The 22,721-nt window shown below is 49.4% G+C and overlaps 1 protein-coding gene across 3 annotated transcripts; it reads left to right on the forward strand.

The window, feature by feature from the left end:
• Positions 1–7,447: 7,447 nt before the first annotated feature.
• ATF3 (activating transcription factor 3) lies at positions 7,448–20,413 on the forward strand. 3 transcript variants are annotated; one of them, XM_029229137.1, is made up of 4 exons: positions 7,448–7,625; positions 13,521–13,764; positions 17,628–17,735; positions 18,944–20,413. In XM_029229137.1, exons 2-4 carry the CDS (start codon positions 13,525–13,527, stop codon positions 19,139–19,141), a joined length of 546 nt encoding a protein of 181 aa, XP_029084970.1. In that variant the 5' UTR covers positions 7,448–7,625; positions 13,521–13,524; the 3' UTR covers positions 19,142–20,413. The 3 variants fall into 3 exon arrangements, with proteins under 3 accessions (XP_029084970.1, XP_029084972.1, XP_029084971.1); XM_029229139.1 differs by having other exon boundaries at positions 7,513–7,625; positions 13,651–13,764; positions 18,944–19,468; XM_029229138.1 differs by lacking the exon at positions 7,448–7,625 and adding an exon at positions 8,386–8,459 and having other exon boundaries at positions 18,944–19,468.
• Positions 20,414–22,721: the final 2,308 nt, after the last annotated feature.

A 22,721-nucleotide genomic window follows, 5' to 3' on the forward strand; every position in this document is an offset into this window, starting at 1 on the left:
TTGGGCTTCTTATTTGCGGCATGCATGCGGGATCTAGTTCCCCCACCAGGGATCGAACCCGGGCCCCCTGCACTGGGAGCATGCAGTCTTACCCACTGGACCACCAGGGAAGTCCCTTGGTATAAGAATTTATGATTCTGCATACTAAGTGAAGTAATTCAGAAAGAGAAAGACAAATACCACATGATATCACTTATATGTGGAATCTAAAATATGACACAAATGAACATATCTATGAGACAGAAAGAGACTCACAGAGGGAACAGACTTGTGGTTGCAAAGGAGGAGTGGGGAATGGGGGAGGGAAGGACTGGGAGTTTGGGATTAGCAGATGCAAACTATTATGTATAGGATGGATAAACAACAAGGTCCTACTGTATACCGCAGGGAACTATATTCAAAATCCCATGATAAACCATAATGGAAAAGAATATGAAAGAGAATATACATACATGTATAACTAAATCACTTTGCTGTACAGCAGAAATTAACACAACATTGTAAATCAACTAAACTTCAATAAAATAAAAAGAATTTATGATTCTGGCGAATTGTAAGAGAGCCACTTTTCCTCTGTGAGCTCAACATCCCCACCTATCCAGTGAGCACACTGAACTGTGTCAGAACTCCCCAAGTTTTCCTGTGAGCATTTGTTGAGAGACAGTAGGTGTCGTGGCCAAACACCCTGACTTGGGAGCCAGACTGCTTGAGCTCAAGTCCTGCTCTGCCACTCACTAGCTGTGCAACTTCTGGCAATCATTTACCCTCTCTGTGCCTCAGTTTCCTCATCTACAAAATGGAGACGTCCACAGTAATTACCTAATAGGATTGTTATGACGATTACAGGTATTAACGCTACGTAAAGGGCTTAGCTTACAGTCTGGAACGCTGTGAGTGCTACACAACGGCGTTTGCTCACATTATTTTACACTTAAAGGCAGAAGAGAGGGAACTAATCCCCCCAGGGTCCTAGGAGTATAACTTTTGGTAGCCCATCCCAAGCCCAAAATGTATTTGATGTCTTCTTCCTTTCCTTAAAAATTCTTGTGTGACATATTTAAATTCAACATATCCATATTTGTTTAATATAAAACAATATTCGAAGCACGTATTAATTAAGACAAACACTCCAGCAAGACGTCCTGTATTTATCTCCTGGCTCTGGTGCACAACGGCGTACCCGTGTACATGCTTATGCCCATTTTGATGGAAGTAGATGATTTCCAGGGTCCTCTTGCCTCTGGCTTTTTGTAGTTTGGAGAATCAGTACCACCAGACTCCAGGAACGTGCTCCAGTGGCCACCAACCTGGCATCATCCATGCCACCGAGTTGGCACAGAGATGCCAGAGCCGAGCTGCTACCTGAACCACAGTGAACAATTGCCTGGAGGGCACAGGCAGAAGCGTTGCTCCAGCTGTTCTGCCTCTGTACTACTCACCCCTGCCACAGACTAGATTGTCTGTTCTAAGGTGGACAAACAGAAAATGAAGGGGGATGGGAAAATAGAGAGAGGAAGGATTAAAGGAGATGCTTCATGGGAAAATTGCCTGCAGGGGTTTTTTGTTTGGATGTTAGGAAACAAGGAAAATGCACTGGTAGTCATGATCATTCGAGATCCTTCCATCTTCCACTGTGACCCGTGCAGCACTTGAAGATAGATATCAAGACCCTTTCTCTAACTCCACGTAAACAACCTGGGCAATGATGGAATTTGATGCCTCTCCCCAAAATAAAGATTTAAATTTGTACAGCACTCTAGCAACATTCTGCTAAAAGTAGGGGAATGACTAAGTAAATCATATCAAGACCATAGCCCATTAAAAATTACGGTAATAAAAGTCAAGACAGTGGTGACCTCTGGTTGGTAGAGAGAGGCAGGTGTGATCAGAAACGGTCGCATGTGGGCTTCTAAGTACTTGAGGTGGTGGTCTACTTCTTCACTTGAATGGTAGGTTCCTGAAGTTTGTTTTACTATTGTCCTTTTTTTTTTTTTTTTTTTTGCGGTACGCGGGCCCCCACTATCGCGGCCTCCCCCGTCGCGGAGCACAGGCTCCGGACGCGCAGGCCCAGCGGCCACGGCTCACGGGCCCAGCCGCTCCGCGGCACGCGGGACCCTCCCGGACCGGGGCACGAACCCGCGTTCCCTGCATCGGCAGGCGGACTCCCAACCACTGCGCCACCAGGGAAGCCCTTGTTTTACTATTAAAATGAATATATATGTTCTATAATCATCTGTATGTATGCTACATTTCACAATAAAATGGACATTTTTTAGAAGAAAAAATTATGGTAATAAGGACCACATATAATTCAGAAATAAGCAAAAGAGCAAATTTCAAAGCTGCTTGCAATGTCGATCACAACTCTGTTTTTAAAAATCATATGCATAAAAAAAAGATCAGAGGGAAACACACCAGATTGCTAACAGTGTTGAGATTACAGGTAATCTTTTTCTGTTGCCCATTTCCCAAATTTTCATAATGATAAAAAAAAAAATTATACTGAATCCCCCAAAGGAATCTTTAAAAGTATGAGTCTTTTAATTATTTTCAAATGACTCTCACACCTGTTATCTCAGGGCTTCTTACAACAATGCTTTGGGGGGAGTCAGTATTAAACAGTCGATATTAAATATGAAATAAAGTTTATGGACTGGAACACAGATGAAGGGTTTATGACTTGCACCAAGTAACTCCGTTGCCTGGAGGGGAAACTTCGAGTGGCTCCGAGGTCTCCTGAGCCCTGCTCATCCCCTGGCTGTGGGGAATTGGATGCCCCAGGGCTCTAGGATCTCCACTCTTAAATGGGAAAAGCTGCTACCTGGGCTTTTGTCCTATGGTCCAAAGTGGGTTTCTACGGCATAGAAGATGGACTACACACCAGAAGGTCCCCAAAGATGCATTCTCTGCCTGGGGTGCTCCTCTCACAGCCCCTCCTACCTAGCAAGCCACCAAGTCCATGGGTAAAATTCCCTAGAGATGTTCAGAGAGAAGAAGGGGAAGAAGAAGAAGGAGGAGGGGGTGGGGGGAAAGGAAGGTTGTCAGGACCACAGGCTGTGTTTGAGAGTAAAGTTGGACAACTTTTCTTGACTCTAGTTTTTGGAGGGGAAGAGAGATGATTGAAATGAGTCTGTTCCTCGCGCTCTCCAATGCCTTCCTCCTGACGCCTTCTCTCCCTCCAGCTCTCTTAGGAGGAGTTGCCAGGGACTTGTAGGATGGCTTCTGCAGAAGGTCTCCATTCAAGACCCTTAGAGCTCAGCCCAGAAAAGATGGGGCCTTAGAGAGGGGAAGATCCTTTGCTCAGGAATACCAAAGGCAGAACCAGACCAGAACCCAGCTTCCCCCACCCCTCCCAGCCCACCCTGCACTCCCAGATCCTAGCCTGGGGCACTTAGCACTGGTCCGTCCTGCACTGAGGAGAGCCCCAGATGTGTGCCAGAGTTGTGTGGAAGGAAAATGGGGATTGCTTTCATTGTTTTCTTTGTGGAGTCCTATCCCCACTCCCGTGAAGATGGTCATTCCTGAATGAAGCTCAGCTTCATCTACAACTCTTTGCCACTGACTAGGGGGACAGAATGGGCTCTGGGAGAGATTTCAGGGGTATCCCCAGCATGCCTCCTTTGATTCATAATTCATGATACCACTACTGAGGACTGGCTGTGTGCCTTATCCTCAGTGAATCCTTATGTGTTAGATGCTCTTACAAGGGCCATTATTCAGCTGAGGAAACTTAGGCACAGAGAGTGAAATGACTTATCCAAGATGACACAGCCACTATGTGCTGAATCCAGAATCAAAGCACCACCTTCCACATTTCAGAGCTTCCCCATGTTTCCTGAGGAAGCAGACTCTTAAATTAGTAATCCCCGCATTCAAATTCACTTTATAGAAAGTGTGGGCTTAGGAAAGCAGAAGAAAGAAGAAAAAAAGTCTACCCCACACCTTTTCTGGGGTGAAGTGGGTTGAGCCAGGAGGATAGAGCTGCTAGTACCCTGACTGATTTTAACTTGTGTTTCACTTGCCTCTCTAGAGATCTGTGAGCAAATACAATCTTGAGGTTTGATGAAGAATAATGGGGGTGGGGGAAGGAGTGGGAAGGGACTGTTCCCTGGACTAAGAAACTGCTAAAACCTTTAAATATCTCTTGAACTTTTTTTTTTTTTCTCTTTTGGCTCCCTGCAATGTTTTGATGTTGAGATTCGGTTGCCACAGTGGGCTGTTTTTAGCTGCCTAGTTCCATCCCCTCCCCTTTTAACTTTTTTCCCTTCCTTTTGCACATGCCCCAACATGAAGTTTCCAATTCTTATCTCACTCAGCAAAACATACTGGGGCTGGTCTGAATGTAGATTCCCCAGGCAGTTCTCCAGCGTAAAACCTCAGCAATATTCAAGTCTCTGCTTAACCCTCTTTCACTGAGGATTAACCCCTGAAATAACCCTACCCAGGGCTTGCTTCTCAGGGAGGGGAGAGGCATTCTTTTCCTTTGTGTAGAGAAGCAGTTTGGTCTGGGAAGCTTTTCTTGCCCCTCCTCTAGATGATACCGAGTGTGCAGGCTGGACAACGGTGGGTCCAAAGTCAGGGTAAAATGAGGACGCACAGAACTCATACTGATCACGCCTCGGGGGCACACACCTTGGGGCTCCCTTCCCCTGCTCTTTCCCAGTCTCTCTTCGATTAGGCAGATTTCACGGCTCTCCTGGGGGCTGGAGGCAGGGAGGCAGGCAGCGGCCGTTTTTGTTTTCCTTGGATAGGAGTCTCATTCACAAGGGGGTGGACTGACTTCTCTGTCAAGATTCTTATCGCTTTTGGAGTTTCAGTGGGAGAGCGAGGCTCAGACTTCTGCGAACAGCTGACAGCATTTCTATCCAGGTGTGACTTGGGGATTCAAAACCAAGAATTATTAGAATGAAGCAGATTTAATAAGAGGGACGGGAGGCACCACGGTAATACCAGCGGTTGGGAACTTCTCTGTCTCAATTACCCTTCTCGTGCATTGTTTTGTGGAGGCTGGTCTAGCTGTTTGTTTACCTACACCCGAAGCCGAATTTCCCCTTAACGACAGGACCAAAACCTCCACAAATCTGGCTTGGGTGTATTAAAGGAATCCTAGTTTAAAATGTAAACTGGTTAAAGATTCCTGTAGGCATTTCACAAAGGAAAAAAAGCTGGGGGGGGGGGGTGGGGGGGTAGCTTTCAAGTGTTCTCCCCCATTTCCTTGTTTCACTTTATAATGGTGCAATTTATTCGAGGGCAGCGGACAAGTAGATAGGAAAGATATGTAGATAACCTCAAATAACTTTCATGTAAATTTACAAACGCCTTTCCTTTTGCTCTCGCGGTGTTCTAGGGGTTGTGCCGACACGCCCCGGGGTCTACCTGCCAGCCCGGGGTTTACCTGCAGGTGCGTGGTTAGGAGGGCGGAGTGTAGGAGCGTGGGGTGAGGCCAGGAGGCCCGTTACCAGGGTGAAAAGTAAAGCAAAAACAACGGCCCCACTCTGGCCGTGTGACTTCGCTGGAAACCCGGTGAGGTCCCGGGCAACATCCCGGGATCCTGCGTGGAACCTCTGGGCTCCCGGACGGGCCGGGGGCGGGGGGACTTCCAAGGCGGCTCTCCGCGTTGTCCTGGGCCCCGAAGCTTGGGGGGTGTCCCGGTGAGGCTCGGATTCGGGGGAGAGGAACCTGGGTGCGGGGGATTCAGTTTTACCTGTAACTCTGAGGGTATCTATGCCAGGCTGCTGAGCAATCGGAGAGGCTGGGGAGAGGGACAGATTCCCCGAGGGTGCGGGACTGTATGTGTGTGTAAGGCAGAGAGAGGCAGAGACAGAGACAGACAGCCCCCCTGCTTCACGACTGTTAACACCCGAGGGCTGCAGGTGGGGCGGGGCTGCGGGAGAGATCTGGGCTCTGAGAGCCTTCTAGTTCCTACCCCAAATTACCAAACTATGGCCTTGGGCCGTCTCCCTCCCTAAAGGCAGCTGGAAGCAGGTGCCCCTACACCCCACGGGCGCGCACGGGTCTCCCTCCCGGGCGGTAACGAAACATGGCTGGCCACACTCGCGTTCATCTATATTAGTCCGTGAGCAGTTGACAAGGTCTCTGGTTCTGCCGGTCTCGAAGCCTAGACAGCTGAGGTCGGGGAATCGGAACTGGGAAATCGATTTTAAGGTTCAAACCCAGTTCCGCTGAAGGCTCGGCTAGAATCTGGGCCACAAGACCCCGCCCTTCCCGCCACCGGCTTTAGGGCGAAAAGGATTTCTGCTGCGGGGCCTTATTTCCGCTGCAGTTAGTGCGTCCCCAGTCCAGTCCGTCCGGTCCCAACCCAATCCTCTCTGGGCGCGGAAAAACACAGGAAAGCCGAAGATGGGTTTTCCCTCAACATTGCCAGAGAGCGAGGCGACCCCCGCCCCGCCCCGCCCCGCCCGCGGACACTAAAGCACCTTCTCTTTATTCCTCTCCCTGGCCTCTAGGCTTCAGCCTTACTCTTAGCCCCTCTCTGAGTTGCCTCTGATTTTTCCAGGTCGCTAATCTTTTCACGGGCTTGTTCGTTTCGCTGTCAATTTCAAACGCTTTGGGGTTGTTACAAAAAATCCTAACCCCATAGGGTCCTACCACTAGGCCTGGCCTCGGAGTCGGGTTCCCAACCTGCCGGGAGACGGTTCCGCGTGTGCGCCCCTGTGGGGTGTGCCGGGGCTGCGGGCGTGGGCGCACAGAGCCCGCGGAGCTCTCCGCGCTTGAGTTAAATCACAGACTTCTCACGGTCCCCGCCACAGAGGTCACCCCCGGCGGGTAACGGTGTGGGTTCACCGTAGGGGTGCCTTTGAGCACTTCTCCCACACTGGGGAATAATCCTTCCCTTCCTATCCCGTCCCCTACTTGAGAAGGAGGCTTTTGACTGCGAAGGGAGTATTTTCACGAAGCGCCAGAAAATGACCACGCATTTTAGAGAAAGGTCGCTGCTCGCTTCCAGCCTCACCTAGTCTGGGCAGCGGCCAGGACCCGCCTCTCCAAACTCCCCCCTCCGCAACTTAGCGGAGGGAGAGATGCCAGCGCGGTGGAGTCATGCCGCTGGCTTGGGCACCATTGGCTCATGCCTGGAACACGCAGCGGCGAGTACGCACATCTGGCGGCCAGCCCGGGCGGCTCCGGTCCTGATATGGAGAGAGAGGGCGGGCGGGTGCGTGTGTCCCGGCGTGCGAGGCCGGGAGAACGCTCCCCGGCCGGCTCCTCCCCGAGCTTGCATCACCGGTCCCTCTTTTCCCCTCCTCCTCTTTGGCCCCTCCTCTCCGCCCCCCACCCCACCCCGGCTTTCGCCCAGCCTAGTTCGGCTGGTTCTCGGGGGAAGCTATTAATAGCATTACGTCAGCCTGGGACTGGTAACCCGGAGAAGGGCGCGCCGCCAGCCCGAGGGCTATAAAAGGGGTGATGCAACGCGCTCCCAGCCACAGGCGCACGCAGCGAGGCGCACACTGCATAGCGCTCTCCCCGCGCCGCCGCTCCAGCGGACCCGCCAGCCCGCGCGCCGGCTGTGCGCCCTCTGTGCTCGCCCGCCGGCCCCACAAACAGCCCGACCCCACCCCGACCCCGCCCGCCCTCCGGACCCTGGGCGCCCCGAGTGGAGCCAGGAGGTGAGCGTTGGAAGCCGAGTGAGCGCGGCAAGGGTGGCTCGCTTTCATTCTCTTTGCGCCCCTCTGGTAACCAGTCGCCGGCCCCTGCGCCCACCCCCGACACTTGCCCCCCGCCTCTGGCTTCGAAAGAACTCTGGCTGAACTTCTCCCAGCCACCACTGCTTCTCGGCGCTTTAGAAACTTTATCGCAAAGAACTTTCTCTTTTGACCTGGGGCGCGAAATGCTCCTGGCAACCGAGAGGTCGGGCTCCCGCTCCTCCACTGGCGTCGGAGCACAGCTCCTCTCCGCCCTTGCGTTTACTTACCCCCTGGGAGCGGTCGACGGCTGGTGGGTGCTCAGGGTGTCCGAGCCTATCGGGCTCGCCGACCGGCTCCATCCCTTGCTCTGTGCGCGGGCACTGCCACTCGCGAGCCCAGCCTTCCCGAGAGGCGCGGAGGCCGGTGCTCGCGGGAGGGCTGCCCCAGGGGCGGAACGGAATGAATGGGGAAGGAGCGGGCGAGCCGGGGTCGCGCGCGCGGCCGCTGGGGGTCGCCCTGCCTGCCCCGGAGCGCCGGGAGGCAGGACAGCGCCGGTAGCCCGGAGCGAAAGTTAGTTGGGTAAGTTTACAGAGGTGGCGCGCGCTCATGTGGCTGCCCTAGGGCAGAAGGCAGAGAGGCTCCCGGCACAGATGCCCAGTGTCAGGGCCGGAGACTTCCTGTCCCAAGTTTCTCACACGCTTTTCTCTAGTACCTGTGACTCAAGCTCTGGCTCTTCCTCTGGCGTTTCGCGGATTTCTCTGCTTTCCATCGGGGAGACCCACCGTGGGGGGAAGCGACAGTGCGAAGCCAGTTCAGGTAATTGAGAGACTGGCTCTGTGGTCTAGGGGGCAGGACCCTGAGAGCTTACACTGCACTTGATGTCCTGGGCCTCACTCAATATCCCCAGCTGGGAAATGTGGGCATATAGACACTCCTGGCCCCTCTGCCTGTTTGCGGGCACGAGGTGGTGGTTGGACTGGACAACCATCACGGTCCTGTCTGGACGAAGGTTTTCAGATTCTAGGGGGGTGTAATTGAAAGACAAGGGACCGATGAGGGGACTTGAGTGACTTGAATGAGGGGGCTTGGACGTCACTGGCCGGCCTCCGAGGCAGTGGGGGAAAAGGGACTTCTTTGTGGGGCATCTCTTCCCTTCCCCACGTTCTTTCCACTGGAATGGTTCTCCTTCTCTGCTCCCCCCCACCCTCTTTTCATCTGATCGAATCACTTCCTTTCCTTCTGTTTTCTTTTCCCTAATTTCATTTCCAAATCGCACATGCTTTCTTACAAATAAAGGAGCTGCTAATCCCTTGATGGAGGCAGAAAAAAAAAATTGGGTGCTAGAAAATCTGGGTGCTCTCTTAATGCACTTGTTTCAGTGTGGGTGACGGTCACATGTTTGGGGCCTCTGTCTCTTAACTTTAAATGAAGGAGAAATTGGTATAACTGTCCCCCTGTTTTGCATGTAGCATTTGTTGTAGAATAATGCTACTGCTTTGAGGATATCCTGGATGAAGACTGGGGTGGGGGTGGGTTTTAGTGTTATTATTGTCTGGGTGGTTTCAGAGGTAACACCGCAGGCAGCACCCGAGGCACACAGTGTGACTAATATACAGTACCCAGCACCTGTGGCAGTTATAGGAGCCTCCAGATCCTTCCTATCTTAACCCCACCATTCTCTCTCCCCCTCTTGGTCTTTTCTCCCCATTGTCCCCTTTCTTCTATACTCCCTCCCTGTCTTAGTCCTATCAAAGCCTCCTCTGTGGTGGGTACAGGTTCCTAGGACTATTGACCCTTCATCTACCTGGCCAATGGCTCTGTTCTCCATTTGCCTCGTTGGTTGATCCTCGCGGTGTTGAATCTCTGTTGGTGATGAAGCAAAATGAGCAGCAGGTGGATGGTCAACAGCTTGGCCTGGGCTGGGCCACTCGCCAGCTTTATGGCCTTGGGCAAGTCACTTTACCTTCCTGGACCCCATTTTACTCAATTACAAAATGAAGATCTGACCTGGACGACTCTAATATTGGGTGTTCTATCCCATTGGATAGAGCTCATGATTTCTTCCCTTTTCAAATGGGCTGGGCATGGAACAGGGTCAGTGGTTCCAAGTGTTACTCGGCCTGGGGAGGAGGAAGTACACAGCCAGGACACGACAGGAACCGGAAACGGTTTCATGTGTGAGACCTGGTCATTTCTCAAGTACTTAAGACCAGTGGGGACAAGCTGGAGCCAGCAAATAGTGGGGTGGAATTGATCTGGTGCACCAAGAGCCCAGAGGTCAAGGTGCGAAAGAAGCTGTCTGTGACTGACCTGAATTTCTTGAGGGTTCCGGTTAATTCATGATTAGTGGGGCTCAACTTCATTGACAGCAACATTATGAGTCCCCCCTGAAATGGGGAAAGTGGAATCACAGTAATAATGGCTACCCAGGATGTGTGTAAATCCACCTTCACATATCTCATGATCTTCCTGACAGCCCTGGGAGGGAACTGGGGCAGGCGGTATTGGTCTCATTTTACACATGAGGTGACTGAGGTCCAGAAAGCATGCCAGCGGGTGCTCAGCGTGTGAGTGGTAGTGAAAGGCCTGCAAGCGTCATCTCTGTCCTGATGTCTAGCCTTACACCTACAACTGCAGTGTCTATATACCCACTTCCAGTGGGCTAGGAGAAAGACCAAGACAGGAAGTTAGTGAAAGAACTGGCTACCTACTATAAGATGTTTTATGAGCAGTGCTTAGTGGAAAGAGATGAAAATTAAAAGTGAAAACTCAAGGTAGTAGCAGCTACTAGGAAATAAAATCTGGGAGCTGAATTTCCAGTTAAAGAAATATATGAGTAAAGTTTCACTTTCTTGAAAATGATGAAACTACCGATTATATGACACGATTTCTGATTAGAGATAATGAGAAGCAAAATGCAGGTTCTTTGTAATAAGTCTAGACAATTTTAAGGTCAGTACAGAAAGTCAGCTCAGAAAATCCTCTAAAATTTTTTCTTCAAAGGGGGATGTTCAAGGGTCTCAACTTTCTTAAAAACTGAAGGTTTAACTTCATTTTTCTTATAGGGGCACAGCCTGAGTCTAGGCTGATCACATTTTAAGAGAATGAGGCAACAAATAACTGGAAAGTATCTCAAGAAACTGAACTTCAGCTGAGTGCAGGAAAAACCCAAATCGTTACAGTTACAACTGCTTTACTTTCTGAAAGGCTTTTAAACATTTTTACAACCTGTTTCCATCCTCAAGTAAGCCCACCCAATGCTTTTCATAAAAACATTCCATACCACTGGCATTCTTCAGTTTCTTTCATCAGGACTGCTGACTTTACACTAAGAAGGGGGAAAAAAAACCCACACAGCAGACCCCAAGCCCTGAAAGCTCATTAATAAACTTGGGAGGTGAAATGGAACTACGCTCAACTGTGGTGGAATTCAAACTGCCTGTGCAGAAGGGAGCCATGCCGTCCTTCAGACAAAGGCCAGCCCAGTGGTAGCTCTGAAATCCATCCCTGAACTATTGCGTTTTTAATAACGTTGGAAAGGGAGGGAAAACACAATTGCATGGGAGAATCTTAAGCCTCTGGCTTTGGAGAGCTGGTTTCTCAGAGTTTATCGGAAAAGTCTCCTCCCCGCATCCTAAGATTACAGGATTCAACTGATAGAAGAATATCAGTTCTGACTCATGACATAGGGCTTTGGGAAGAGAATCACATACGTTTCCTGGGTTTCTCTGAAGAGTCAACAATGGTGGTGTTCATTGGCCTGGAATTCTTGCCACCATCAGTGTATCTTGGATCTTAAGGGGGATGTAGAATTCAGGGTGTTGTATTCAGAAGTGTCTGAGATCAAAGACAGTGACCAACCACCCACCCACCTGGACCCCACAGAGCATCTGTTGGAGAGCCAGCCCTGGGCTGGACAGATCTCTGGGAGGCCCAATAATAACATATTTCCTAGTTGCATTATATTTTTCAGGGCATATTCAGGTATTATTTCTTCAATGCCTTGCACAACTCTGGGAAAATAGGGTGATTCTTTTTAGACTTCTTTTACAGACGAGAGAGAAGGCTCCGGGAGGTAAGATGATGACGCATAAGGAAGTGAGCCTCAAATCTTGATGTTCTGACCCCAGACTGGGAATTCCTGAATGCAGGCAGCAATCTGAGTGTGCACCCAGGCAGAGAAAGCTCAGGAATTCAATACAGAATTCACATTTTCCCCATGGCTCTTTGCTTAGTCTCCCTTCCATCACTTCAGTTCCAGGACCCTCACCCATCCCCATGCCTACTCCCAACCCTCAAGAAAAGTTTGCTCTGGCTTTTTGTTTGCTTTTACAATTTAGAATAATATTCTGTGTTCTGTAAATTAAGGGCATGAGTTCTGGAGTCAAACTTAATTCCAAATCCTGACGCTGCCTCATACTATATGACTTTGGGCAAATTATTTAGCTTGTCTAAATTTTAGTTACTTCATCCATAAAATGGGACTAGGACCTAACTGGGTTCTCATGAAGATTAAGTGAGATAAGGCACATAAGGTTTCTGGAATGAAGGAGGCACTTGTGAAATGTTAGCGACTTGCCAAAGGGCTTCTTTTCTGTCTGGATTTAGCTAATGACCTCAGGTCCCCAGATTGAGACGGATGCTCCAAGGGGACCGCCTGCCCTGAGAATCCCCACATTCATCGCCCCTGGAGAACTGAAAGCAGGGATGAGGCGGGATGGCCACTGCTGGAGGGAGTATACAGCAGGAAGAGATTTATGGAGGGCTATTCCAAACTGGGACCATGGAACCATTACTATTTCTGCCCTTTCTTGCTTGCTTTTTTTTTTGTCCCTTTGTCTATCCTGGGCTGTAGAAGGATAGGGGGTAGATGGGACCTCAGAGGCCATTTGATTTAACCGCCCCTTCCTCATTTCATGTATTCAGTCGGATAGTCTCCAGCAGTCAGCAGGCATTGGGAGAAGCCGGTGCCAGGGGCTGGGTCAGGCTCTGGAAAGAGCAACAGTGGAGACTCCATCCCGGTGCTGTAGGATTTCCCAGACATTTGTCACATAAAGGCTGAGACTCAGAGAGCTCGGGTCACACCACTCCTTAGTGCCAGAGCCAGTCCCAGGCCCCCTCTGAGCCCAGCCCAAGCCCTTCCAAACATCACAGGGCTGAACAACACTCCCCAAAAGAGGTCCAAATTCTGAGCTCCTCACTTTTCTTTACTCTGAGGTCTTTTGCTTCACCAACCTTTACCTTAAGAAAGGGCTACTCTAGTCCCTTGTGACCTGAATTCCCACACCCCAGCCAAACTGGGGCGAAGAAATGCACCTGCTACAGTTACTGTCCTCATTCTCAAAGACTTGGATCCAACTTCTCAAGGGGGAAGCTTCAGAGATATATTTGCTAAATTCAAAGGTCCCCCACTCCTTGCTTTTACTTCCACTCACTGATAGATTTAACTTGATTTCAGATACCTTCCAAGTTTTTCTTTCTTGTTTTTTGAAAAGGAGACTGCAAATGGGGTTACATAATAGTCTCACTGATTTTTTTTTTTTAACGCTCTTCCTCTTTCAGGACTGTTTGAGGCTACATTTGCATATATGCACACCAGCCAATACTAATAGCTCTTGTGAATTCAGAATAGCCTGAAATGCCACCCCTTATAAACTTCAACTAGGCATTTTATCCACATCACTGAGCTGTGTATTTTAAGAACCTGTTTTACTCAAGATGAGGATGGTGTGAAATGAAAACAAAGCAGAAGGCCGAGTGCTAATGGGACCTTCTTCTGGGGGTGGGGCTCAGGTATTGGAGGTCGCAGGTGCGGGGGGTCCTTGATCCCATGCCCCCAAATCCCTGAAGTAGTTTGGGTTTTGATGTGTCTTTCAGCAAAATGATGCTTCAACACCCAGGCCAGGTCTCTGCCTCGGAAGTCAGTGCCTCTGCCATCGTCCCCTGCCTGTCCCCTCCTGGGTCACTGGTGTTTGAGGATTTTGCTAACCTGACACCCTTTGTCAAGGAAGAGCTGAGGTTCGCCATCCAGAGCAAGCACCTCTGCCACCGGATGTCCTCGGCGCTGGAGTCAGTCACCGTCAGCAGCAGACCCCTCGAGATGTCAGTCACCAAAGCCGAGGTAGGTTCTCCCAGGGGTGCCCTTTCTTTCTGCACTTACTTATTGCACACCTACCATGCGCCAGCATGCTCTAGGCAGGGGGCTTCGGCCATGAATAAAACAAAATCACTGCCCTCACAGGGAGCTTACCTTCCACTGGGAGGAGACAGACAACACACAAGATAAGTAAATCCATAAAAGACAGACAGGCAAAGGAGAAAAATAAAGCAGCAAAGGGGGACAGGGGAGTGGGGTAGGAGTGGGGTTGCTGTTTTAAACCAGGAGTTCAGGGGAGGCTTCACTGATAGAATGGCCTTTGAGCAGAGACTCGAAGGAGGAGCGGATAAGGGCCATATGGGTATCTGGCAAAAGATCAAGAATAAGGGCACTGAGGGAGGGGCGTGCTGAGGGCACAGGACCAGTAGCAAGGAGGGCCAAGTGGCTGGGGTCACGTGTGGGGTGGGGAGTGAGGCAGGCACTGAGCTCACGGGTGGAGGCCAGATCACGTTGGGTGTTGTAGGCTATTGTAAAGACACGCCGTGTACTCAGAGTGAGGTGGCGAGCCCCTGGGAGGGTTTCTGAGCAGAGGAGCGACATGGTCTAACCTGATATTCCTAAATGATTACCCTGGCTGTCGAGTCGAGAATGGGCAGTATGAGCGAGGGCAGAAGCAGGGTACCGACACGAGAGGGTCTGCATCGGGTTGAGGGCCGTGAGGTGCCAAGAAGTTGTCAGCTTCTGGATCTGTCTTGATGGTACAGCTGATTTCCCGGAGTCATACATCGGGTATGACTCCGAACAGGAGTCAATGGTGACTCCAGAATTTCTGGCCTGGCCAGCAGTAAAGATGGAGAGCCTATTTGCTGCTGAGGTTGGGACTGCAGGACATTGGGTGGGACAAGAGCAGGCGTCCATCCTGTTCAATGCCCCAGTGGAGGTGTGAAGGAGGCAGTTGGATACGTGGGTCTGGAGCTGAGAGGAGAGTCGGGGCCAGAGATACAGAGTTGGAAGCCATCAGCGTATGGATGGTATTGAAAGCCATGAGTCTGTCTGTATGAGATCACCTTCTGTGTCCAGTTGTTCTGAAGAAGCAGAGAGTGTGGTGATTGTTTTCATCACTACGAGAACCCAGGTGGCCAGGCTGTGGAGCAAGGACCAGTCGGCCATGCTCACAGCCTCGGTACAGGTTCTGCTCCAAGTTCACTTCTGTCTCTGACGCTTGTGCTGTTCTCCACTCGGCAGCCTTTTATAAGACACCTGGAGTAACAGGCATGGTGAGAAGTTTGGGAGGTGCTTGCTGGCAATGCTGTGGTGGTTCAAGAACTTCAGAGCTGAGGTCTCAGCTGTTTTGTCGGCCTCCCCCTCATGGATGAAAGATGGGAGTGTTTCAAGCTCACTTAACTGGCATGGTCACTGCCTTTAGGCAAGAGGTAGTGGACCTGGCCAGAAAAGAACTGAGTTTTGAAGGAAGTTGGTTAGGAACCTTTATGATTCTATGAAAGGGGGGCGGGTAAATAATGACTCCTGTATAGAACTGATCTAAGGGTTAAATGAGATGGCATTTGTTAAGGGTCTAGCAGAGGGCCTGGCTGAGTGTTAGCATTCAGTGAATGGTAGGCAGGACTACTATATGATGCTATATCCTTAAGGCAGCATTAGGGGCATTGGCTGTACCCCCAGTTAACCTCAGGGCAAGTCACTGGTGCCCAGTCCAATACTGGAAAGTGCAGGGTGGGAACATGGGACACTCAAGGAAAAAATTAAAAATTTTTTTTCTAATTAAATCTTGAAATTACAGGATGCAGTGGAAGTAGTGGGGTGCCATGGAAGGAAGGAAAACATTTTGAAGGGATATTTGGAGGGTTCTCCAGAGCAAGAAGCAGGCAGCCAGCTTCACGGAAGCAGTCTTAAAGTCATCCAACTCATGTACTGTGATTTTTTTGTTCATCAAGTGACCTTCTGATCTTAGGTCAGTTTAACAAGTAGATTTTTCTACTGGGAAGAGAATGCACCAAATGACCTAGCTGAATGTTCTGGTCTCCCTGGTGGCTGTAATTCTCAACTTAAGGCACTGAGCCTGTGAAACCCACAGGCATCCTGTGTATCTGGGCAGCGTACGCCTCCTCCCCAGATCCCAGGCACCTCTGGGAATGCAGCACAGTGGAATGAGGCAGCTGTGGCCAAGAGAGGACACAGGACCGGGAGCCACAGGCCTGGGTTTTACATCCAGTGTTGTAGCCTACTGGTCTGCTGACCATGAGCTGGTGATTCCTGGGCCTCCCTTGGCACATTACTTTTGGCCACTCTCTGCCTCATTTGCACATCAATAAAGTGAGGGGATGGATCTAAATGGCCTTTAGAAAGGCTTTTCCATGTCTGACAGTTTGTGACTCTGAGATTTGCTCTACTTTCAAGTACTTCCTTTTATGAGAATACTTTGAATCCTCCCCCCCGTCCAAAAGTATCTGTAGAGTTAGTTGCAAAGGAAATTCTAGACTTGCTGAATTCTTAATGAAGACATTGATGATGAGGTTAATGATGATAATAACTAAAGCTTCCATAGCACCTAAACCCTGTGCAGAGGGCTTTACATAGATTAACTAATTTGACCCTCATCACAACCCTATTGGGTAGGTAAGATTATTGATCCCATTTTACAAATGAGGAAACTGAGGCTCAAAAGAGCATAGTAACTTGCACAAGGTCTCACAGCTAATAGGCAGTGAAGCTGAGATTCAAAGGTAGTTTAGTCTAAACCCAATGTCCGCCTATGTGGTTCTAGGATCCAAGACATAAAAGGTAGAAACGCCTCTCATCGTATTTCCCCCTTGGGCTTTTTTTCCCTATGTTGTAAAGCCTCCATCTCAGCCCAACCTTAAGTCAGTGTCATCTAATCCAAAGTCAGAGGTGAGGTGATCGTGGCGTCCCAGGATCTCTTTGATTTGCGGTGAGGCTCCCATGGCCTTTCCTGCTGTCTGGAGCAGTGACAAGTGACATGACAAAGTTCTGACATTAGTGGCCTAAACCATCACCCACTCTGCTCACTGTGAGTGCTTCACTCCCGCTGGACTCTGGTCTCTGAGCCAAGTCCAGCAGCCAGACTTTGCTGGCTCCCCATTAGTCCTTAGGCAAAGTCAGGATCAGAGTGAACTTCACAGAAGACCAGATGGTAAAGCAGGACAGGGTTTTGTTCTCTGAGGATCGCAGGGCTGGCTCAGGGTGGGGCACAGAGGAAGAGATCAATATCAACTTGTTGGATGAATCAATGGATGGTTCTAGTTCTCCACCCACAGGTGGCACCAAGCCATGGGCTGATAACGCCACTTTGGTTGGGGAATAGGCTTGGGTTCCTCTTCTCCAGGAGCTGCACGGGCTTCTCCTGAATTTAGGAAGGAGGTGCTATGATGATGTTCCAGGTGAAGATAGAGATGAATCGAAGAAGAGGCAGGGGGAATGGGTGGCAAGGTGATATTCCTGAGGTCATTCCTGGTTCTAGGGGAAAGGACATATTTACTGAACAAAATCTGTTTCTTGCTCTAGTTGATAACCAATAGTTATCACTTTGAATATCAAACTCCTATTTTAAAATCCAAATGTTTTTTAAAAGTAAAATAAATTTAATTTACTAATATTGCCAATATAACTTTAACTGTTCTTTGATTTTTCATTATTCATTCTTGAGAGTGTGTGTGTGTGTGTGTGTGTGTGTGTGTGTGTGTGTGTGTGTGTGTAGAGGTTGCATGCAAAAGTCTAGGGCTTTACTTCTCCCAAATTCTTTAGGGCTGCCCCGGTTTGTCAGTTTTAGCTGGAAATAAAAGGCAGTGTATTTGAGGTGGATTGAATTTCTAGCCTCCCATTAAGCTTGTGCCTCTTGAATTTTACAGGTAGCCCCTGAAGAAGATGAAAGGAAAAAGAGGCGACGGGAAAGAAATAAGATTGCAGCTGCCAAGTGCCGAAACAAGAAGAAGGAGAAGACAGAGTGCCTGCAGAAGGTGAGTGCCTGTGTGCCTTGCTCCTTCCTCTTGCTCACGCCTGTCCCCCGCCAACCTCACGTCACGTGAGGAAGGGGAGTTTGAAAGCCCCCGCCCAGAAGTGCTTTCCCAGGAAGGGCATTGTAGCTGGTAGCAGAAATGCCAGTTGCAGAACGACAAAGTAGCAAAGCTGTTAGCACAATGAATGTGACTTTGGGTGTGTAAGAAGCAGGTGTGTGAATTAAAAACCACAAGATCATCTGGTGCCCATATTCCCCCTCGGCCGGTCCATACACGTCCAGAAGCCTCCGGGTACGGGATACGTCAGTCCAGTGAAAGAGGCTTCAGTCGCCCATTTTCCTCAGGAAAGAAAGCTGCCACCTCTCATCTGGCTCACTGTGAAAAGCCTTTAATTAATCTCTTCAAACAAGCTATTTCCTTAATCTACAGGCAGAGGTTACACTTTCTTTGCTTTTCTCTCTCGTTCTTAACTCTGCAGCCCTTCTCTTTGGTGCATCCAATAATCTGTGCTCCCAGCTGCATTCAGCCGGCTCCCCTTCCAGAAGGGAGAAGCGCCAGTGGCAACGGCATCTGCGGGCAGCTGGAGCAGGCCGTGATGCAGTCTTTCCAGTGGCTGTGTCTCCTCTCCCAAGTGTAGACAGGCCAGGGCAGAGTCTTCACCCAGGTTCCACAGGTCCCCAAGGGTTCTGTCAATTGCTTCAGGGGGTCAGTGAAAATTAAGACATTTTGTTTATTGCTATGTACATTCTTTCTGGGGAGATGAGCTTCTCAGTGAAATCAGTGACTCACAGAAGACTAAGCACCATGAGTCTGGATTGCCTTCCAGTCCCCAAGGCCCTTTCAGGTCCAGAACACCTGCCCATGGGCTGTTGTACTTGTGTAAAGGAGATCTCTTTGCCATTGCTTCTATTGCTGTTTTGTTACTATTAGGGTCACAACCTGCCTCAACCTTGAGTGGAAACTCAAGGCCTCTCTGAAGGAGCCTCCAAGTTCAAAGGCTTCTCCAGGCTCTGGATTCTCCCAAACCTAATGCTTCTGTCCCGGCTTTGTGGGGCACTGTAGCAGGGAGCCAGCGGCCATTTCCAGCTTGATGAGCCCCGACGTGTCCCAGCGGTTACCCCTTGCCACCCAGGGGCCACCAACAGGCCACCCCGTTCCTCACTGGCCCGTGGCTTCCCTTCCTAATCCTTCTGCTGCTTGTCCCCCAGGAGTCAGAGAAGCTGGAGAGTGTGAATGCCGAACTGAAGGCCCAAATTGAGGAGCTCAAGAATGAGAAGCAGCATTTGATATACATGCTCAACCTGCACCGGCCCACATGCATTGTCCGGGCTCAGAACGGGAGGACTCCAGAAGATGAGAGAAACCTTTTTATCCAACAGATAAAAGAGGGAACATTGCAGAGCTAAGCAGCCGTGGTATGGGGCAACTGCGGAGTCCTCATCGAATCCTCCTTTTACATCCGAAACCCTGAAGCCATTGGAGATCTGACTTCCTGTGCACCTCTTGAATCCCAGCAGCAAAGAACCATCAAGGTGGGAGGGCCCTTGGTGACTTTCCACTCTACCCCAGAGTGGACTTTGGACCAGGGCAACAAGGGCATCTTTTTCCTCAACTCCAGAATTTAGGCCTTAACATCTTGGCCTTCCTTGGATTCTCCAGATGGCCCCTGGTTAGGGTCCTGCCTGCCTTTCATCTGGATGCTGCAAAAACCAGGCCTCCCACCATTAGGATTCATGCAGAAGCATCATCTGTACCTTGGGTGGGTGGGGTGGGGCCACCTCCTCTGCTGCCGCTGCCACTGTCACTTGTAGGGGACATGGAGTGAGAATGGCATTTTGTGAAGCTGTGCGATGGCTAGGGTTGTGCTTTCTAGCAAATATGCTGTTCCGCACAGGAATTACCGCGTGCAAGGCGTTCGTTTCAAAACTAGGCGTTGTGCTCTTCTGACGTGTGCGCCACACGCCACCACTGTGACTTTCTCATGACTTTCCTCAGATCTGGTTTCTGAGAATTTGCGGGGGCGGGGGGTGGTGGTGTGTCTATCATATCAGCACATGCAGTGTCTTGCAAAGTATTCAGGTGGCCAGAAGAGGTTGTCAGCCCCAGGAGAACAGAATTGTGCCAGCCTGGACTGACTGCAGTTTTGTGCCAACAGAAAAGCCCTCTTCCCCTTGGCACCCAAGCATTAACGCACGTCCTCTGTTGCAAACTCAGTTATAATGTCACAGGAAGAAAGCAGAAACAGAGTCCAGCTTCCGAAGGGTTAGGATTCTCTGCTCAGTGACTTAGGTCAGGAATTTTTTCTAGGCCGGAAGAGCCAAAGAATATTCCATTTTCCTTTTCTTGTGGTTGAAAACCAAAATCAGTGGAGATGCATTTGAAGCCAGGTGATGCCTAGGCTTTAGCATTATTAGACGTTAATGGCATTGTTTCTGTCATGCAGATGTTTGTAGAAATTGGGCCCAGAGCATTTATAGCTGTGAGACAGTCACTCACGCTGGCCACGAGGACTCTGGCTACTGTCTGTTTAAATTCTGATGTTTCTGTGAAATCCTCAGAGTGTTTAATCCTACTCAGTAGTATCATTACAATTTTCTGTAAAAGAAGATATTACTTATTTATCCTAGTATTCCTAACCTGTCAATAGAATAAATATTGGAACCAAGACATGGTGAACTTAAGTGTTGTGCTGGTTTGTGTTCTTTTAAATTGGTTGTTTGTTGAGATCTAACCATTCCCCTCCCCTCTTCTTTGGAGATGGTGGTGTAGGGGGTGGTCTCGGCTTTAAATATTCTGCAGGTGTTGTTCTTTGTTCTCTGGGGTGCCACTAGGTGGGATTTTTGACTTTCAATCCTGTTCCTCAGTCTGTGGTTTCTGATGCTCAATTTCTCATTGACAAACCCTAGGACACAACAGCAAGCATACCCTTTAGATTGTTTGGTATTAAGATAGAATTTTGGGGGCTTCCCTGGTGGCGCAGTGGTTAAGAATCCGCCTGCCAACGCAGGGGACACGGGTTCGAGCCCTGGTCCGGGAAGATCCCACATGCCATGGAGCAACTAAGCCCGTGCGCCACAACTACTGAGCCCGCATGCCACAACTACTGAAGCCTGTGTGCCTAGAGCCCGTGCTCCGCAACAAGAGAAGCCACTGCAGTGAGAAGCCTGTGCACCACAATGAAGAGTAGCCCCCGCTCACCGCAACTAGAGAAAGCCTGTGCAGAGCAACAAAGACCCAACACAGCCAAAAATAAAATAAAATAAATTTATTTTAAAAAGATAGAATTTTTTTTTTGCGGTACGCGGGCCTCTCACTGCTGGGGCCTCTCCCGTTGTGGAGCACAGGCTCCGGATGTGCAGGCTCAGCGGCCATGGCTCACAGGCCCAGCCGCTCTGCGGCATGTGGGATCTTCCCGGACCAGGGCATGAACCCGCGTCCCCTGCATCAGCAGGCAGACTCTCAACCACTGCGCCACCAGGGAAGCCCAAAAGATAGAATGTTGATATAAAATCTGAATACCTCAACTACCAGTTTCTCTGAATACACAAAAGCCTAAAATGTATACCTGTTGCTCAACTTGAACCTTACAATCTGTCACAGAACTCCTCGTGTTCACTTGAATTACATCTCTTATAAGGTCCAAGTTTGTGTCTCATTGTTGCAAACAGGTATTTCAAATTTGGAAAAGAATGGCAGTGAGGATGGGGAGGAAGAGAGAATATAACTTTAGACAGGATAGGTGTGATAATTCAAAGAAAACAGTCCACCTAATTTTCTGGAATCTCCAGAGCATATGATTCCTTAGGTCTGGAACAGAACCAGGGTCCCTTGCTCTTTCCCTGTGCACATATGTAACACTCACAGGCTGGGAATAAAAACTGGCTACTCTGCCACCAATGCCATTTTTCAGAGACATCCTCGCTTCCTTGAATGTTCATGCACATGAAGCATGCCTGCTCCTTTGAACTCATGTATAGTTCCTTTAAACTATCACCTGTGACACAGGCATCCTAATTTTGCTGCTTTAACTACATATCAGGGGCAGTTCCTAAACGGCACAGAGCATCTGGGGGAAGTACCATTTACCACTTCTTTCAGGAGATAATCTATCTTCCTTGTCTTGGTGGAGGGGGATGAATTTCCTTGCATTTACCTTCTGGATGAGCCACCAATCAGCCGTTATGAAACTTAAGACAGTTTTAAAGCTGCCATGGACAACAACGAATTAGAGAGGAAGGAAGGGGGAAGTGGCGATGGCAAGAAACATTGATCTGAGAAACGCATGTAAATCATCAGTGGAACTGTAAGTTCTCTTAACAAATGCATTAAAAATAGTTTTCTTTTCTGTAACCAAGTTTATGTTTCCATACTTTAAAAAGAAAGGATTAATAAGTATTTACCATCAATTTGCTTAGTTCATCTACTTTCACGTTCGACAGAGAGGGAAACTGGGGCTCTGAAAGAATAAACTTGGATGGGATCTCTGCCAGAGTCAGACACCTGGTTTGACAAGGTCTTTTCCTTGGGCCACCACCTGCTGGGGTTGTGATGTCACAGTGGCAGGGCATGGACAGCCCACCCTCCCTCCTATCTCCCGCCCTCATCCTGTCCCCTGGCCTTTCCCTGAGATCTGGCCTGACACCTACTTCAGAATAAAGAGCTGTAAAGGGTTCTGGTCCAGGACAGGGGTTCCGGAGTTGAAACTTCCACTTTCTGCCAGGAGCTAAAATGCTATTTTCCATCTTTATCTGAATTTCTCCCACGGGCTTTAAAGAAATCCTGAAACCCAAACCCATACCAAGCTTTTCCTCTCTTCTGCATCCCATACTCTTTGGTTGTGTTCAAGCAGTTTCTCCGTAGAGTAAAGTGTTTTCATGGATTTGCCTGAGAAAAAACCTCAGAGGAGGCCAGGTTTGCCCAATGAGGATCCTTCTGAGTTCTCATGGTGGCTCTAACCCCAGAAGCTTCTCTATTTGTCTTACCGAA

This window comes from Monodon monoceros, unplaced genomic scaffold, assembly GCF_005190385.1.
Source record: "Monodon monoceros isolate NGI ecotype Baffin Bay Population unplaced genomic scaffold, NGI_Narwhal_1 Super_Scaffold_18, whole genome shotgun sequence".
NCBI classification, from domain to species: domain Eukaryota; kingdom Metazoa; phylum Chordata; class Mammalia; order Artiodactyla; family Monodontidae; genus Monodon; species Monodon monoceros.

Excerpts from the sequence above, each read along its gene's own strand:
- ATF3 (XM_029229137.1), top strand. The coding sequence starts at position 13,525 with ATGATGCTTCAACACCCAGGCCAGGTCTCTGCCTCGGAAGTCAGTGCC. Across the intron at positions 13,765-17,627 it reads TGTCAGTCACCAAAGCCGAG|GTAGCCCCTGAAGAAGATGA; the intron begins GTAGGTTCTCCC and ends TGAATTTTACAG. Across the intron at positions 17,736-18,943 it reads AGACAGAGTGCCTGCAGAAG|GAGTCAGAGAAGCTGGAGAG; the intron begins GTGAGTGCCTGT and ends CTTGTCCCCCAG.